Source organism: Gigantopelta aegis, chromosome 14 (genome assembly GCF_016097555.1).
Source record: "Gigantopelta aegis isolate Gae_Host chromosome 14, Gae_host_genome, whole genome shotgun sequence".
In the NCBI taxonomy this organism is placed as follows: Eukaryota; Metazoa; Mollusca; class Gastropoda; order Neomphalida; family Peltospiridae; genus Gigantopelta; species Gigantopelta aegis.
Genome location: NC_054712.1, coordinates 6,857,054 through 6,877,052, shown reverse-complemented (window position 1 = coordinate 6,877,052; position 19,999 = coordinate 6,857,054). Strand labels below are relative to the sequence as shown.

The following is a 19,999-nucleotide window of genomic DNA, read 5'->3' as shown; positions in this document are numbered from 1 at the left end:
CAAACATTTGTCATGCCTAGCTGGTTAAATATATCTTCGACCATTTTTATCCATTTATAACTATATCCATTAACAGAAGAGTCGTGTAACATTAATTCATGCAGTAAAAACGATGATTTTGTTTGTTTACCAGATACGATACGGGCCCAAAAACTTATAATTCTTTGTTGAATAATTAGTTTAAGGGGTCTTCTTCCTAGTTCTCCATATAACATGAATAGCGGGGTGCCTTTTTTAACTGGTAAGATGTGTCTTAGGAATGTTATATGAATAGTTTCAATGATATCGATGTTTTCATAACCCCATATTTCGCACCCGTATAAGAGAATCGGGAGTACAATGGAATCAAATAGTTTTAATTTGCATTCTATTGAAAAGTTATTGTCTTTGGATTTAGACAGAACAAAGTACATTGCTTTTGTTGCCTTTTGAGTTAGTAGTTTTTTGCTTGTATTAAATTTATTTAGTTTGGTAAAAGTAAGACCTAAGTATTTATATTCTTTTACGTTTTCAAGCACATCATGTCCAAGTATAAAAACTTTCTTGTAATCATTACTGGTGCCATTGAAAATGATTATTTTAGTTTTACTTGCATTTACTTTGAGTTTCCATTTATTGCAATATTGTGAAAAGACATTTAGGGATTGTTGTAAGTCAGAGGCGTTTGATGCGAGAAGCGCAGTATCGTCAGCATATAATAAACATAAAAAGTAAAGAGCTGTTTTATCGAACGTTTCATCTCTATCCAGGGATACCCCAGTACAATTTTGGCTTTTTAAGTAATTATCTAGATCATTTAAATACAGGGAAAACAGGACAGGCGACAAATTTTCTCCTTGTCGGACACCGATGTTGCATGGAAATAGCTCAGAGGTTTCGGTTTTTGTACAAATACATGACTTTATTCCTTGATACATTTGATAAATTATTTTAAAGAATTTTCCATTAATATTATTTTCTAACAGTTTCTGCCATAGGCAAGTTCTAGAAATAAGATCAAAAGCTTTTTGGAAATCTACAAAAGCACAAAATAATTTCCTTTTTCTTGTCTTTAAAATTTCTATCAGAGAATGTATATTAAATAGATGGTCGGTAGTAGAGTAGCCTTTTCGGAAAGCAGTCTGAGATTCATTCAGTATATTATTTTCTTCAATAAAAGCATTTAATCGGTTATTTAAAATTGTGGTGAACAGTTTAGAGATGCAACAGAGCAATGTTATTGGTCTATAATTTTCTGGTAACGAACGATTTCCTTTATTTTTAAAAATGGGTTTAATTAATCCAGTCAACCATTCATTGGGAAAAACACTATTGTCGAAGATTATGTTAAACAGTTTAATATAGATTGGTAGTATTATGCCGGCAGTTGTTTTAATGTATTCATTAATGATATTGTCGATTCCAGGTGCCTTACCGTTTTTCAGTTGTTTTATAGCATTTAATATTTCATTTTCTTCAATTCTACTGTTTAAAACATTTTCACTATCTGAGTCTATGTTATTAAAGTTTATTTTTGTTTCGTTATCGTCCGATTCGCCTTTGTTTAGAGTTTGGAAAAAATGATAGAAAACATCTAACGGTGGTAAGTTATTATCTTCGTTAGGTCGTTTAAGTAGTTTGTAAAAAGCTTTTGGGTCGTTTGTCCTCAATTGTCGCATTTGTTTTTCAATATTAAATCTTTGGACGGAATGTTCTTTCAGCAAGGACTTTTTATACGTTTTACTTGCATTAATTAATCTTTGTTTATTTTCTAAAGTTATTCTTGAGTTATACGTTTGTTTGGCCTCATGATATTTTCCGCGTAGAATTCGACAACTGTGTGTCTTACCGAACAGCGATTGGTTACCTTTGAGTTTTACACGTCGCTTGATCGTGCAAGATCGTGCATGACCTAGAGTCGATTCAGCCGCATCTAAAAATAGTTTTTTCATAGCCTGTGTTGCAGTATCGACACGTGTTTGAATGTCAACAGACTGATTATCAAGCATTGTGGATATGATTTCGAGTGAGTCCTGGTTAATTTTATTTTTAAATTCTGTTGATTTTTCTGGTTTCCATTTACTTGGCTTTTTGTTAGCTGAATATGTCATACAATTAGAAGTATCGTTATCGTTAGCATGTTTATCAACATTTAAGCTAAGTATTAAAGCACAATGTACATCTGAAAAAAGTGGGTCAAACTCACATACATCAAAATGTTTAGCTATTTTTAATAAATGATGGTTGCCAATGGCATAATCAACAACACTGCTATCTTTACAAGTCAATTTTCCTATGTTTTTATCATGTCCTAATCTGCCATTTATTATATATAAATTGTGTGACTTACATATATTTAATAGTTTAATACCATGACTGTTTACTTTGCCAATATATTGACTTGCTCTTTCTATGGGAATATTATATGATTCTAATTTGTATATGTCATTAAAAAAATCTAACATATAATTTTCCATGTTGTTTAGTATGTCAATGTCAGTATCAATTACAGTGTAATCTGGGAAACAATTTGTTCTAGCATTAAAATCACCTAGTAGTAAAAGTGGGCTATGTTCTTCTATGTGTTCAATAAGTTCACTTTCAATAATGTCAAAAATATTTTCTTTATAGTATGGGGATCCAATAGGAGGAATGTATACAACACCGATGGTTAGTTTTCCGTGAAGACCTGTAATTTCCGTGGGAATGCTAAACCAAGACACATATTCAGAATTATTTGTGATATTGAAATCTATAGTAGAAGACAATTCATTTTTTATACCAATGGCTATTCCACCTGATGAATTTAATCTTTTTTCCCTGTTATTCAGAAGGAAGGTATAGCCAGGTAATAATGTTGACATGCAGTCTGTTTGATCTGTTTTTGTTTCAGTAAAACAAAGGATATCATACTTAGATATAAATTCTACAAATCAGGGATTTTTAATTTACTTCTCAGACCACACACATTAATACTAATAACAGATAATTGAGTATTTTCACAACTGTCACAAGAAGTCAGTGGATTGGGCTTGTTTTGGTATATTTCCCCAGCTACATAAGGTTGATCAGTTTTGACGGTGCTCATACAGGGTGGGTTAACATTTGTGGTGCTAATAGGAACCGTATGTACATTTATGGTATTGATATAACATGGGTCAATATTTGATATACTATCACAAAACATATCAGCATTTGGGGTAATAACAGAAGGTAAATATACATTTGTAGTACTGACACACGGTGGGTTGACATTTATAGGTATATTATTAAATGGATTTACATGTAAATATACATTTGAATAGTAGGGTGGGCTAACATCTGTGGTGCTAATAGGAACTATATGTACATTTGTAGTAGTATTATCATAATGTGGATCAGTATTTGATGTACTATCACAAGGTATATCAACATGTTTGGTTCTAACAGGAGATAAATATACATTTGTAGTACTACAACAAGATGAGCTAATATAATTTGTAAGCAAATTATTCATTGCAGTTAAGTATACATTTGAGATACTATCACAGAGTGGGTCAACATGTGTTAACATATCATTAACTGCAGGTGGATGTACATTTGAAATATTATCACAAGGTATGCTAACATCTTTAGTGCTAGCAGGAGGTAAGTATACATTTGTAGTACCACCACAAGGTGAGCTAATATTTGTAGACAGAGTATCAGCCGAGGGTAAATATACACTTGAAATATAGGGTTGTTCAACATATTCATTTGAATTATTATCACAGAGTGGGTTGTTGCTACTATTACAATTACTGGGTGGGTTAGTATTGTGAACTTTTTTGAGAGGTGTCTCAACTGTACTAATACTATCAGCAGTAACATGGCTCATGCTATCAGGTGAATCACAAGGTAAGTTATTTGCTATAGCAACATTACTTAAATTACCACTGTCACAGGCTACATCAATATTAGATAATATATCATAAGGTATTGTGGGACTGTGAACATGCTCACCTGTTAAGTTAGTGCTTCTATCACATAAATCATAGCTAAAAGTATTGAAACATGGTATGTCATGTGTACATATGCTGCTACATGGTAAATCTGTATTACTTTTACATGTAGTAACCTCATATTGGTCAGAATTCATATCATATAAATCAACATTGTCAAAATCTTTCAGACAAGGTAATATTGGTATGTCATGTGTACATATATTTATATTTTCATATAGAGAGTCTATGTTTCTAATACCAATTATACCATTATGTAGATCAGGATTTCTATCATGTAAACAAACATTGTAGAGGCTATTGGAATATGGTGCATGTATATCACATGTCAATATAGTATCATGTGGTAAGATTTTATTACTGCTAGTGCCATTCTTACCTTGTAGGTAGGTATTTCTGTCAAATGAACCCAACATTGTAAAAACCACTAAAACTTGGTGTATCATTTGTACTTACATGTATGTCATCTGACAGCAAGTCAGTATTACTACTGTAAGTCAAACATGTATTGTCTTTTTAAGTCTGTGTTGCCAAAATTGAAACAAGGTGAGTTAATATTACTTATAATATTACTAGCTTGTGTAGGGTTGGTAACATCACAAAGTGAACCAGTAGAATGTGTTTTACCACATATACATAAAGGTAATGTCCTGTCATGGAAAATATTTTTATTATATATATCTCTGTACATTGCATTGGAGTTAGTGTTTCCTGATATGGAATGGTTTGGTCCATTGCTTATACAGTGTTGGCTGGGGGTGATATTTGAGACAGTTTTGAGATGGGGGACACAGTTTATGGCTCCATGACATCCCTAACTGGAAGACATAGCATTCAGAGGGGCAAATCTGTTCATATCCTCAAACACTGGAACATGGGTGGGAGTTGTTATTCTGTATCTTTTTCTGGAAGGGCCACTGCTGTTGCTGCTTCTGTTTGGAACTTGGTGTCTTGGGTAATTATGGTGTTCAGAGGGTTGGGTGTAGCCATCTTCTGGGAAGTTCATACTAGGTAGAAGGTATAGGATTAGCAGTTCACTCAACCATGACCTATTATTTCATACTAGGTAGAAGGTATAGGATTAGCAGTTCACTCAACCATGACCTATGTTGTTATAAGGTGTGTAAGAAATGGGATGTGTTACAAATGGCAGGATACCAATATATATGTGTGTGAGTGTCTGGTTGTATGTACGTGTATGTTGTCTGACAACACCCCCACTCACCAGTTCTCACCAGGTCTCCTATTCGTATGTATTTATACAACAGACAGGTATCTGACACACACCAAAGCCAAAAATAGAAGAAGAAAAAATCCGAAAAAATTTAATTAGTAGTGTATGTAATCGAATCCGTTGTGTTATGGTCATTTGACACTTTTCAAATTCTTCTTTTTTCCAGACAATATAATTATATGGTACGTGATGTAAAAATACAACACGTGAACAAGTAATGTTGAATTAATGTGTTTACTAGAACATTGTGTATATAACACGCACGCACGCACGCACATTCACACACACACAAACACACACACACACACACACACATACATACATATATATATATATATATATATATATATATATATATATATATATATATATATATATATATATACATACACTCTTCAAAAAATATTAATGTTAATATCAACTATTAGACCAAACATACGTTTTGACCACAGACATCCTAGTAAAGAACGTTCAGGTCTGTTTGTCAACACACCGAAACACATTCCATAGTTTGCACATGCATCACGCAGTTGCCCCGTACACGTGCGTGGGGTGTCATTCTCGATTTTGACAATTTCCAGGAAGGTCCATTAATCACTGTGGAACATTATTTCTGTCAATCTTTCTCATTCTGTTGATCATACAGTTGTTATTGTTTTGTTTTTAGTCATTTTTATTGTTTGAATTTGCGATTTACTGATAAAAAACGTCAACTTTCAAATTTCACTTTTACCCCAATCGTCCTTCAAGATCTTTGGTAGTCATAAAACCTACTGTAATACTGAACTACCGGTTGTAATGTTTGTCCAATTAATTCACTATTATCATATAACCATTCCCCACAGCTAATATACCTTACAATTTTGGCAATTGTAAATTCTTATTAGAGTTCCCTTTTTTTTTTAAGAGTATATATATTAAGAATCGCGACGCTCTGTTCAAGGCAGACTTCTAAAAAAAAAATTTCATGCAAAATATTTTAAACATCGTCATTTGTTTTAAGATTGTGTAGTAGTTAAGAATAAGATTATTATATGAACAAGTTTTAACAAAAGTCAGGAGTACAAAGTTAGCAGAAACGGGCCTTTATGTAAGGCAGGTTTCTATTCAAGGAAGACCTCTATAAAACAAAACATTTTGTTCAAGGCAGGCCACTATTCAAGGAATTACGGTAATTAAAATACGTAGATGGTATTATATGTTGTCGTATGTACGCTTATGAATTCAGAGACAGATATGTATAGTTGGCAGCTACTTCCAGAGCCGCTTTAAGGATCCGCGAGGCCTGTAGCACAAATAACAGCGGGTTCCCCTTCCCAGGATATATATTGTGCAAACCCCTCGGGGAGAGGGGGGAAATGACCTGTGAAAAATAAATGTACACATCACCGTGGGTCCCTCTGAAGCGCGTGGGCGTAGCATGTACTACATGCGCTACTAGAATAAACCGGCTCTGGCTACTTCAGTAGCTTCATCGCCCTCCCCCCCAAAAGAAAATACAAACAAACAAATTAATAATAATAATAAAAATAAAAACCCCCAATTCCTTCATAAATCATCATTTAATATCGTGCACCTGGTACGGGTTGTAATTACGTTTGTTCTCATACTGTATCGATTACGTGTTATTTGAGACTCGACTTGACAGCTCAGTTTGAATGATGATTATCATTTACAGGAACTGAAGACAGTATTAATATTAATATTAGTTATCGTACGTGTTGTCACGTCGGTATATGGTTCAAATAAATACATAAATACACAAGTAAATAAATGAAGTTAAAGTTTGTTTTGTTTGACGTCACAATTAGAGTGCATTCATTTATTAATCATCGGCTATTGAATGTCAAACATTTGGTATTTTTGACGTATAGTCTTAGAGAGGAAACCCGCTACATTTTTCCATTAGTAGCATCATGGAATCATTTATATGCGCAATCCCACAGACAGGATAAAATAAAATAAAACAAAACGAACACACAAACAAACAAATAACAAATAAAATAAAACAACAAACAAGAAACTAACAAACAAATAAAATAAAATAAAACAAAACAAATAAAATAAAATAAAACATTCTTTTAAATCGCTGTTATACACTAACTGAAGACATTGGTTCAAACCCCGCTAGAAATTAATTAAGTTAGTGACAAATTAAACGCAGTGCTATAAGAAAACACTTATGGAGAAATAATGGAAAGTACTACATCGCGTGTTTACGACGGGTTGTCGTTTAGATGTCATTAAGCGACTCTGACATTGCTTTCGTTGATGAAGGTTATTTATTAAGAAACCCGCATTACCCGACTTCAACGGTTCTTTTTCAATGTGTTTTTTTTTTTTAGGGCTGTTCCACAATTCATCATATCGGTTGGAGGGGGGGGTGCGGACAAGTTTTTAAAATATGTTTAAAATATACCTACAACCATAAACCATATACGCACTGGAGTGAAATGCGGTGGAAACTTTTAGAGTCTAGATTCGAGACACTATTTGAGTCTGAGGCACTAATGTCATGACAATGCCATACAAATTATATACGTGTGACGTCATTAGAGATTGAGTCTGGACACTAAAAGTTTGCGTGTGACGTCATTAGAGATTGAGTCTGGACTCTAAGGGCCGATTTCATATGTCTAGGTTATCGGTGGGTTTTGGAAAGTACACCCACCAACATTTCCCACCATTGCCAAAGAGAAGCAACAGTTATCCCCACAGAAAAACCGATCATGCCGAGAGAAACCAGCATCATCACAACGAAAATACTATGGTGCATTCCAGTGAACGGATGAATGATCAACGGATGACAAACACTTATAATTTTCTCAACTCCAAATGACAGGATAAGCAATCAACAGACATTAAACAACTATCCATTCTCAACTCACGTACCGTCTACAGTAAGAGACAGCAATGTTCCATGGGGTTTCCCAGGGAGCGCTACCAGCAGGATGCCATTCACTGACCATCAGAGTACTCAATATATACTGCAGCATCTGAATAATCTGTTCCGATATTCATGTACATAAATGTGTGCAAAACGTGAAGTGTATGTGAGAGATGTGAAGTAGGGGGTTATATAGCCAATGGATCAGCATTCAAGAAGGTTGAATTTGATTAATGTTAACATTAAATTCACAATTTAATATTTCATTTTGGAATATACAATGTATATCCGACTTAAAACGTGATGAATTTAATAAGTGTTTTAAAAACGTTCATGTTATTGGTCTTTCTGAGACATAGTTAGGAAACAAGAGTGACTTCAATTTTACAGGATATTTTTCAATTTCCAATCCACGCAAACAGTTTGTGCAAGCATCCCGTAGTGGATTGGCTTTTTTTTATGTAAAACTGGTTTAAAGCCTTTTGTTTCTTTTGTAGTATGTAGTGAATTTACATTATGGATTAGAATTAGTAAAACGTTTTTATCGGTTGACAAAGATATATTTGTCTGCACTACTTATGTACCACCTGAAAATTCATCATATTGGAAAAATTTAACAACAGATCCCTTTAATGTCATAAGTAATGAAGTTTTAACATATTCGCAGCATGGATGATAATAATTGGCGGGGACTTTAACGCTAGAACTGCTACAGAGTGTGGGTGTGTGAATAGTGATGGAGTTAATTTTTTTGAAAACATATATGTACCGTCAGATATTTTTACTACCATAGAGACAAAAAGAAATAACCGAGATAATATAACGAACAAATTAATTATTTTAAATGGTAGAACAGTTGGAGATCACTTGGGACAGTTTACATGCCACAAGTACAATGGTCAGAGTGTTGTAGATTATGTTCTTACATCTGAAGAACTCTACAGCCATGTGAAATATTTTAATAGACTACCTACAACAAACCAACCAAATTGATATCTGTCAAGCTGGGTTCAGGCAAGGATTTAGAACAACAGATCACATATTTACACTAAAACCCCTGATTGATAAATATAAATGTAAAAAGAAAAAGGTCTATGCATGCTTTGTAGATCTCAAACGAGCATTCGATTCTGTGGATAGAAGCAAATTATTTAATAAAATTGCTCTTATGGGGGATACAGGTAATGTTTTAAAAACAATCGAATCTTTATATGTTAATGTTACATATAGTGTTCAGACTGATAAAGGCATATCACAACCATTCCAATCAAACATTGGTGTTCGCCAGGGCTGTATTTTATCTCCAACACTAGTTACTATGTTCATTAATGACTTCCAAGAATATTTATGTAACATTGGAGATAAAGTATCACTAGACACAATGCGTTTAAGCCATCTACTTTTTGCAGATGATCTTCTACTTTTATCAGAAACCCCACATGGTCTACAACAGCTCCTTGATCAACTAGATATATATTGTAATGACAACAATCTTACTATTAATTTAAATAAAACAAAATTGTTATTTTTGGTGGCTTACTTGGCATCTCTCGGGCAATAAAGTCCCAGTTGTAACAAAGTATACATATTTAGGGGTTGACTTTACTCAAAATGGAAATTTTAAAGAATGTTCCCGATCACTTTGGAGCAAAGGACTAGGTTGTTTTTACAAGATGCAGAAATAATTCTCAAATGTTAACCTACCAGTAGACATTTCATGCCAGTTAGTTAATTCTCTTGTTGAGCCTGTCCTTTTATATGCCAGTGAGGTTTGGGGTGCCCAGTTCATATCATTAAAATATTTGGAAACTTTCCTGCCAGAGAGAGTGCTTGTAAAATTCTGTAAATCAACACTACAGATTAATAGTCGTACGCATAATTGGGCCTCTAGATCTGAGCTAGGTTTGTACCCACTCCTGTTGTCTGTGGTAAAAAGAATGTTACATTTTTACTCCTATATGCAAATTACGGACAACATTATTTTACAACATGCTTTCTCTGAATGCACAAGCCTTTAAAAGAAAAATATTGGCTGGCTTCACAAATTATATTATTACATTGGTGAGTTGAATCAAAAACGAAGCACTGTCAATTATCCCATTCATCTTATAAATATAATTAAAACTAAGTATCACAATATTTTAAAAGAAAACCTTATAGCTCCAGCCAAAAGAGATGGATCCAGTAATAAGATGCGAACGTACAAATTATATAAAAACAATATTAAACTAGAGCCATATTTATTACACTGTATACACCCAGAACACCGTAAAGCTTTTACTAAATTACATCTCAGTGACCACAAATTAAAAATAGAGACTGGGCGCCATACAAAACCCTTCACTCCAGTGGAAGAACGTTTATGTGACCACTGCAATGTAATTAAGATGAATACCATCATATCACAATATGTAAGAAATATAATATTCAACGTGTCAAATTATATGCATATCTAACTTTCCATAATTACCTATTTAAAAGTATGAGTATGCAAGAAAAATTTATATATATTATGCAAAACCAAAATCCAGCCTGTGCTGGTGCGGTATGCAAATTTGTTCACGATTATACATGTATTGCCTATAATTAGTCCTTATTTAGTCATTTTGTTTGTTTCTTGTTTATGCATATGTTTTGCATCCAGTTCTGTATGTGGAATATGCAATAAAGTTTTTATCTTCTTTTTTTTTTTTTATGGTTTAAACCTAGGTTAAACCCTGGGTCATGATTACTGTGCATTTCACATGTCTGGTTTTCAGTAATCCTAGTTTAACACTGGGTTACAATTGTATTGCTTGTTTAAACCTGCCCTTGAGGTGGTTTTTCGCTGGGTTTGCTCAAAGTAACTTTTCTTCATGGATAATTTCGGCAGCAAAATCATGTTTTACGTCAGTATTGCAGAGCCATGAAATGTGAACGTATTTTAGAGATCATTTGAAGCCACTACAGAAACAGTGGCGTAGCCAGAGGGGGGGGGGGGGGGGGGGGGGGAGGGGGGGCATGCCCCCCTCCCTCAATCCGGGCAAAATTAGGGGTGATCAGTGGCGTACTCAATATCATTGTTTACTTTGCTGCTAGGTCCCTCCCCCCCCCCCCAATACAAAATCCTGCCTACGCCACTGTACAGAAACGAATACAGGGTGGGGGTAGGGGGTTCGAACCCCCTCCCCTTTAGACAAGATGCCCTTTTGCCTGTTTTTTTTAGCACGACTGTATAATTAGATCCACCCCTTCACCACGGCCGTGGCGAATGAACAACAAAGCGCCTGAGATATATAGAGGATAATAAACGAGATACCAGTTATTATCAAAATTATGTCCCGAATCAAATAATTTTTAGTTGTCGCGAGCTTTAGCGAGTGAGAAATAAAAAGTATTTCACTCGGGACATACATTGATAATAACTGGTCATGATTTTGCTATTCTATTTATTACCCCAGCTATGTTTTCTCTAAACGCCTTTATTTTAGGCGCACATGCACGTACATGTTGGCTATAGAAACAATGTAAACCACTTTACACACTGTTCTGAGTATTGCTATAACTTTGCATTATAATCACGTTCACAGATAATTTTCAAAAATAAAAGTTATCGTTATTCTGCTAAAAATATAAATAATGATTTGCGTTAAAACGACATTTTGTTATAAATTTAATATTAAAACAGTCGTGAACGCAAACTCATTAAAGTACATGTCGTCATTTTGTGCGTTTGCCAAATCGCGATGATGTTATATTTAGTACCGACAAAGTCATTGGTTTGTAAGCGTCAAATCATCCAGTAATTATTATACGTCACAACACTGCATAATATTTCTCATTGAGAAAATACGGAAAATATTTTCTCTGTTATGAGTGGTCACTGTGGGTAATAAATATAGTTATTTATTAAATTAGTAAAAATACACATTTTCTTCATGGTGTATGAACTGCACGAAAACAGGAAGTACACATGTACTAGTAATGAAAGTTGATCAGTTACCACCGGTATCAAAGCAATAAACGTCTATCATAGTCTGCAGTCTTATAATGACATACTTTCGTGTTTGTCTCGTCTTAATAAAGGGGGACAAGGCGGTACAGGCCCACAGTTCTGAAAATTTGACCAAACGTTATCTCGGTGCCCTCAGGCGTACGCGTCCCATCTTTTGTTTTTTAATATTATGTTAGAATTAAAGGGAAATGCCAATAACAACACGTTTATTCATATTTGCATTATTACCAACAGCTATGTAGGGTTCTGTAAGCATTTGACATGGATTATAACTAATATTGTGAGTATAATGATGGAAATACATGGTGAAACGTTTTCAGGCCAGCTAATTTTCTCAAATATGTCCATCATTTTTGACAGAATGTGAAGGTTTGCTCCACATTGGGCGGGGGGGGGGGGGGGGGGGGGGGGGGGGGGGGGAGGGGGTAGCTAATCCTCCATCTCGAACGCGAATGCTAATAATATACCGGTAACGAGTTTCAACTACAAAGTGATGAAGTGTAAGCTATTCCTCGCTTATGTCCCTTTCCAAGTTTTACGAGCACGGGCTCACACATAAAATTATTATTACGCCCCACTCCACCATGTCATCAGTTCTGGAACCGCCCTTGTCGGTTTAATGATGATTCTCTCAGACGTTATTAACAGCTTCCGGTCAACTGGCAATAGATGTGCATGGTGTGTGAAAAAAATAATAAAGCAAGAAAAGTATACGCGGTTATAAAGTGTCATAATGGTACTTACATCCATGTCCAGAAATACGTCTCTAATATCTTTTGTGTTGCCTGGGAAGACACGATAGACTTTGTATCTTTAATAAAAAAAAAATACAATATTAACATCACGAATACGAAACAACAATACAAAAAATTATACGAATTAGTTCGCCAAGTTGTATATAAATATTCCACCAACAGCAAAACAGCACCAATGAATGAATGTTTAACGATACTCCATACAATATACATGTGTATGTATGTATGTATGTATGTATGTATGTATGTATGTATGTGTGCATGTATGTATGTGTTTATTTATGTATTTACATCAGTATTTGTTGATATATATTTACATTAATAGGTGTAATACCAAAATACAAGCTAATTTCACGGGTGCGTGACTAGTTATTGATATGACCATTAGATTCGGTAATGTTTATGACATTTAATGTCATTAAATTTGTGTCATCCGCAAATAATCTAGTTATACAGTTAAGTTCATCGGCAATGTCATTTACGAAAACTGAAAACAATAATGGACTGAGCACCGATCCTTGGAGTATTCCAGCCATCAGTGTATCATAGCTGGATAAGGGACCGCTTACAAAACCCCTCAGCGTTCTGAGTGATATGTAATGTGTTATTAAATTAAATAAACGTCCTGTAATACCATAACGCTCTAGATAGCTTATACATTTATACCTTTGTGCCAGAATCTGATAAAAGCCTTGGTATCATCAAGTGATTCAAATAGTTTTGTTTACAGTAGTAGTAGTAGTAGTAGTATATTTTGTGCAAGAATATATACCATGAGACCGCGTAGCGGTCGAGTGATATGGGTTTTTTTGCAAAATAAACGAGGGCAATAAATAGGAAGCGAAAACAATGTATGTGAAGTTCAGTATTTATTACATAACTTCTTTTATGTTTTACAAAAACGGTTTTTAATTTAACGTCATAACAAATCTATGATCAAAACTCCTTTCATGGTTTTAATCTGCGACAGTAAATAAAATGCGTTAACTGCAGTAAAAAGAAAAAGGGAATTACCCATTTAAAAGTTCCGGTCCATATCGCACATATATGTGATACAAAATACATTTATCACACGGTTTTAAAATGTCTTTATCACTATAGTAAGATTGAATAATTATGTAATAAAATAGTAAAAGCGGTAAACGTACCCGTCATATCGTTTGGCCGAGTCGTGTTCTGACGCCAGACTCCGCCACACTCCGACTGCGCAAATGAGCAGTGTTATCCAGCTCGGCATGTTCCAACTGTAATGAAGAAAATTAAAAAACACACACATAACAAAACACGAAGAAATAAAACCCACATCATTGAAGCAGCGTGTGCCATTTTGCAAGACGTGTCATGATTGGTTTACGTTTGATTGTCAGCAACAAATGTCGAAGACGCAGTGAAGAGGGCAAAAAAATTAATTAATTTGTTTACGAGTAAGGTTGCGGATGTTTATTCAACGAGAAAAGTGTCAAAGTATTGCTATTTTGGAGTACTCTTTGTTTAAAATCTGATCATTTTTTTTATTCGTTCAAAATGACAGTGTAATACGAGATTCCATATGTAATTGCTGTAAATGGCACTGTGATAACCTTATTCCTTACTGACATTAAAGCGTGTGGGCGTGTGGGTGTGGGTAATTTTTGGCATGTATCCATCAGAGAACTGTTCAAGCACGCATGTCGTGGGCATAATTTCTGACTTCGCCAGAGAGTTATGTCCATGGCAGGGAGGGGGTGGGGTCGAGCTATGGCTTTAAATTTCGTTTAGTATTGGCTAATTGATAGATAACAAAATGTATATATATATATATATATATATATATATATATATATATATATATATATATATATATATACATATATATACTACTCAAAAGAATTTAAGGGTCAGACGATATTTTCGACATTATTTTCTGAATGTCAATTATATTAGCTAGACCATAATGTCACGCATGGTATTGTTCCATTTTGACGAAAGTGGGTCTAAGCAACCCATAAATGAATTAAAATCCACTGTCATTGACACTGTCGACTAGTTCTAATGGCGAAAACATGCTTACATTTGCACGTAAATTAGGGCGAAAGCGAAAGGTCTGCTAAGTGCCAATAACTTGCTTTTTCACAAAGCGCTTCATTTGCACGCTTTGCACGTGTATTCCATGTTCCCAATGCTGAATTTCCGTATAATTGGAGCTTGCGTTCGTGTATGGTGCACACTCCAAATTCGACAATGGTACGACTTCAACTGACTATCGAAGATCGAGGAAGAGCTATTGCTTGGCTTCAGGATGGCAATACGCAAAGAAATGTTGCTCTGAGACTTGGTGTCAGTCAGAGTGTCGTTGGCCGATTGTGGCAACGGTACCAAGCAACGAATTCTGTTCGAAATCGTCCACGTTCGGGAAGACCCCGAAGCACTACAAATAGAGGGGACCGCTACATCACCAATATGGCTCTACGTCAACGCACAACCACTGCACGCCGATTACGTGACAATCTGCGGACTGCGACTGGAACTCGAGTGTCTGATCAAACCATACGCAATCGTCTGAGAGCCAATAATCTACGCTGCCGTCGCCAGGCTGTTCGACCACCACTCCTACCACGTCACAGAATGGCCAGACGTCACTGGTGCACGCTTGATCTGCGGTGGCAACGTGTTCAGTGGGGTCGAGTGATGTTCACTGATGAGTCCAGGTTTAGTCTCCAGTTCAACGACGGTCGGGTTCGTGTCTACAGACATCCTGGGGAGCACTTCGCTGACGTTAACGTTAGACAACGTCACCGGTTCGGTGGTGGCAGCGTCATGGTGTGGGGCGGCATCTCTATCCACCACAGGACCCCCCTCTATGTGGTGGATGGCAATCTGAATGGAATCCGCTATCTGAATGAGATTATCCGGCCGTTGGTTCTCCCAGGCCTTCAGCAGATTGGCGGCGGGGCAGTTCTGCAGGATGACAATGCCAGACCCCACCGCGCTAGGGTGGTAACGGACTTTCTCAGACAACAAGGTATCGCCAGGATGGATTGGCCAGCATATTCGCCTGACTTGGCCCCAATAGAGCACGCCTGGGACGAATTAGGCAGGAGAGTTCGGGATAACCATGCCCCTCCGGCCAACCTTCATGATCTGGGTCAATTTCTTATGGCAGAGTGGCAGGCCATTCCCCAAGAGTTCTTCAGACGTCTGATCAACAGCATGAGGCAACGATGTGTTGAGTGTATTCGCGCCAGGGGTGGATTCACGCACTATTAAACGAATGTTCTAATGTGTAAAATCCATGTTTGACAACCTTCAACTTTGACAGCATGTCATGTGACTTTCTTGTATACAGTGACGTTTATTTGTGGGTTTTTGTAAATATGGAACAATAAATAAAAACATTGGTGTAGTTTACATCATCAATCTAATACACTCTGAAAGTTATTTGGTTATAAATTTTTGACCCTTAAATTCTTTTGAGTAGTATATATGTACATATATATATATACATATATATATATACATATACATATACATATACATATACATATATATATATATATATATATATATATATATATATATATATATATAACAAAATAACTAAAGAAGTCAAAACAAAATAAAACACACAAAGAAAAAACAAAGAAAGACCAAACAAACAATAATTATTAATAACTTAGATGGGCAAGCCGAAAAGGTTAAATGTAAATTGTGCCATTGTTTGTGGTAGCCCAAATACAAAATAGAAGCTTGGATAACCAATAGAGATTCGAAGCCAATTCTAAACGTGTTATCCAACAAACCTCAATAATAGCTCATAATAATAAAAAAAAAAATAATAGTAATAATAATAAAAAAAAAAAAAAAAATAATAATAATAGTAATAATCTTTATAAAAAAAAAAAAAAAAACTGATGTTCCTTCTCAACTAGATTACATAGATATATATTTGATCCCACCGCATGGACCCCAACCCGCCCCCGTACAGGCGGGTGTATGCCGGTGGTAAGGGGAAGGGAGGAATGCAGCCGGGGCAACCTATCACTAATCCTAACTTGCCAAAACACCCTACGCTTAGGCATACCGGCCAATTTAATCCGTCTCCAATCCAATAAAAATAATAATAATAATAAAAAGAAAATTAACAATAATAATAGTAAAATAATAATAATAATTAGTTACTTATTTAATTAAAACAATAAAAATTAATCATTAATTCGAATTTTCTTTCTTTTTTAAACCCCCCAAAAAACAAATAAACAAAAACAAGAAAAACAAACAAAAGACAACTCAAATAATAATACAAACAGCAACACTAGAACCAAATAAACACCAGTAATCAACAACAAAAAGAAAATAAATTAAAAAATAATAATAATAATAATAATAATAATAAATATAATAAAAAAAAGGGGGTAGGGAGAAGGATAGAACTAGCTTGTGGATGGAAACCTTTACCACACCAGTTTGAAATTAATGATATTTGCTATGAGTAGAGCTGAAATACAAAATAGAAAACGATTACGAGTTAAAAACACCCACACCCGAATACACATTAAAATATAAAAATCGCTTAACACTTTGCTGACACAGGAAATTCTTTGGTCGGCTGGTAAAAAAAAAAAAAAATTAAAACAAATATAGTTAAAAAGACAAAACGTTGATGGGTTGGTCCTAAAGCAATACAATGAAACGGAAGGAGGAAATACCGAACCAAACCGTCGACGTAGGGTAAACCCCTTCAAGGATAATTTCGTAAACGACTCGGAACAGCAGACCCCTCCCAAGAGATACTCTGTTGTGAGGAGCCTAGATCCTATCACCTGTCGATCCCACATACTGCAGCACTAGTTCAAAAGCCCTGCTCCTGACGTCCTTGCTAGGATTGACAACTGACCCAGGGTCAAACTGTAAGCCTAAGCATGTAATGTCAAACTTGAAGACATCTCTTTGAATAGAGAACCGATTACATTTAAACAAAAAGGTATCCATGTCCTCATATTTATTACAAAAATAACAGTTTGCCAAATTTGGGTAGACTGAATACTTCGGCTTCTTTCCAATAAAGAGGCATACTACATTGTTCCCATATTTTACTGAAAAGGCCAAGGACCAATTCCAACGTGCTAACTGGCATGTGTTTTAAGGAAAACATAGCTAAATTTATCGGTTCCAGTGACTGTTCCCTTTTTATCCCTATAAACCTTCGTCAATTTATCCATGAAAAAGGTTGCATTAAAATCTAAAGTATTATCCGGCGATTTAGCATCTAAGGGCACCTTTTGATTTTTTTTCCAAATTGGTTTTAATTTTTTGAAAATTTTCCGGAAAACTTTTGGTATTGTTATTTTTGGCGAACATTTGTGCAAATAAGTCTGCCTTTTCTTGATTTGTTTTAACAATTTTGTTTTTACCCATATTATTATTGGTTGGTTTACTTCTTTTACCCTGAATAGATTTAATTGTTCCCCAAATTTCTTTTAGTGAAGTATTTTTTATTTAAATTATTGCAAAATAATTCCCAAGATAATCGATATTTACTACTTAAATACTTTTTTCTAGATATATCAGACTTGTTTGTTTGAAAAAGCTTCCTTAGTTTGTTACGTTCCCTCATAGCGTCCTGTAATTTAGAGATCCACCAGGGAACAGACCTTCTAGAGTTAAAGGGTTTGGTTTTCAGAACATGCCTATCAGCAATATCAATGACTGCTCTAATCAAATTTTTCTTGAAAGTTTCAATATTATCCGATGATATTAATTTAGGATCCAAAATTGCACAGTCATTAGAACATTTCTTCCAATTGCTTTTATCAAAATTTAATTTTGGAGCATGATTTGGCATATCCTCGCAATCCCTTACTAGATTACAATGAAGAATGATTGGAAGGTGTTCACTATTCAAATCGTTACTAACCTCCCAATCGCAATTACCAGCCAACTGATGTGATACCAAGGTGAGGTCAAGCCAGGTTTGAGCCCCGTTTATGTCCGATATAAACGTGGGGATCCATCATTGAGGCAGACCAAATTTTAATTATTACAAAAGTCCTCTATGAATCCACCCTGTTTACAAGTATCAGGGGAGCCCCAGCGAGTATTTCTACCGTTAAAGTCTCCGACTAAGAGCTTTGTTTTCCCGGTTTCGCCTTTAGAGTTGTAGCAGATAAACAACCGGGTGTTCCATTCAGGGCATTATCTAAAAAAAATATAGCCTCATCGGCGTCATCTCGTTCATTCGGGAAAGCGGGATCTGAAATTGTTTTAATTTCATGCACGGAGGTGGGAGATGTCACAGAACTATTACCAACAAGGGATCGTTCGCCTACGTGCAAATAAGATTCATCCATGTCAAACAGAGTTTGAATCTGTAGGTGACCAAACAGTGACCAATATCAAATCAGTCAATAGGGAAAGACTAAGAATTATTATAAAACAACAATAATACAATATATACAACTGACTTACGTGAACACACGATAAAAACAGGGAAAGACTCACTTTACAATTACTCACAAAGAGTACAATACAATGGACAAACAAAGACAAGACAACAGGCGACTCGGAGCTGCAAGAAAACACGTGCTCACTCCACAATGCTCGTGCTGCGTGTGGAAATTAAAGCTCAAACCCGTTATCATTAGGAAATGTTTTATTTAACGACGCACTCAACACATTTTATTTTATGGTTATATGGCGTCAGACATATGGTTAAGGACCACACAGATATTGAGAGAGGAAACCCGCTGTCGCCACTTCATGGGCTACTTTTTTCGATTAGCAGCAAGGGATCTTTTATATGCACCATCCCACAGACAGGATGACACCGCGTATCAAGCGAACGCTTTACCACTGGGCTACGTCCCCCCCCCCCCCATTATCATAAATACATATATATATATATATATATATATATTAATATAATATGAATATACTATGAATATAATATGAATGTATTACAAGCAATAAAATAAAACATGATCAAATTTACTAACAAAGAGGTGAAATAGAAGGAAGAAAAGGTAAAAGAAGAAAAGTTAAAGAGGATGAAGTTATTACCTTTAAGCATTTTACATTATTTAGAATTAGTTGTCAGAAGAGAGAGAGAGAGAGAGAGAGAGAGAGAGAGAGAGAGAGAGAGAGAGAGAGAGAGAGAGATGTTTTATTTAGCGACGCACTCAACACATTTTATTT

The 19,999-nt window shown here is 35.3% G+C and overlaps 1 protein-coding gene across 2 annotated transcripts in view; it reads right to left on the bottom strand.

Annotated features, from left to right (window-relative positions):
* Window positions 1-19,408, bottom strand: part of LOC121389514 (carboxypeptidase B-like) — a 43,369-nt gene extending 23,961 nt beyond the window's left edge. Inside the window, exons 1-3 of one of the 2 annotated variants that reach the window (XM_041521166.1) lie at window positions 19,274-19,408; window positions 13,978-14,073; window positions 12,819-12,885 (exon numbers count right to left, since the gene is read on the bottom strand). In XM_041521166.1, coding sequence (XP_041377100.1) covers window positions 12,819-12,885; window positions 13,978-14,066 — 156 coding nt within the window. In that variant the 5' untranslated portion in view covers window positions 14,067-14,073; window positions 19,274-19,408. The remainder of the gene's footprint in view (window positions 1-12,818; window positions 12,886-13,977; window positions 14,074-19,273) is intronic. The other variant, XM_041521167.1, reaches the window with a different exon arrangement.
* Between the last annotated feature and the right edge of the window lie 591 nt (window positions 19,409-19,999).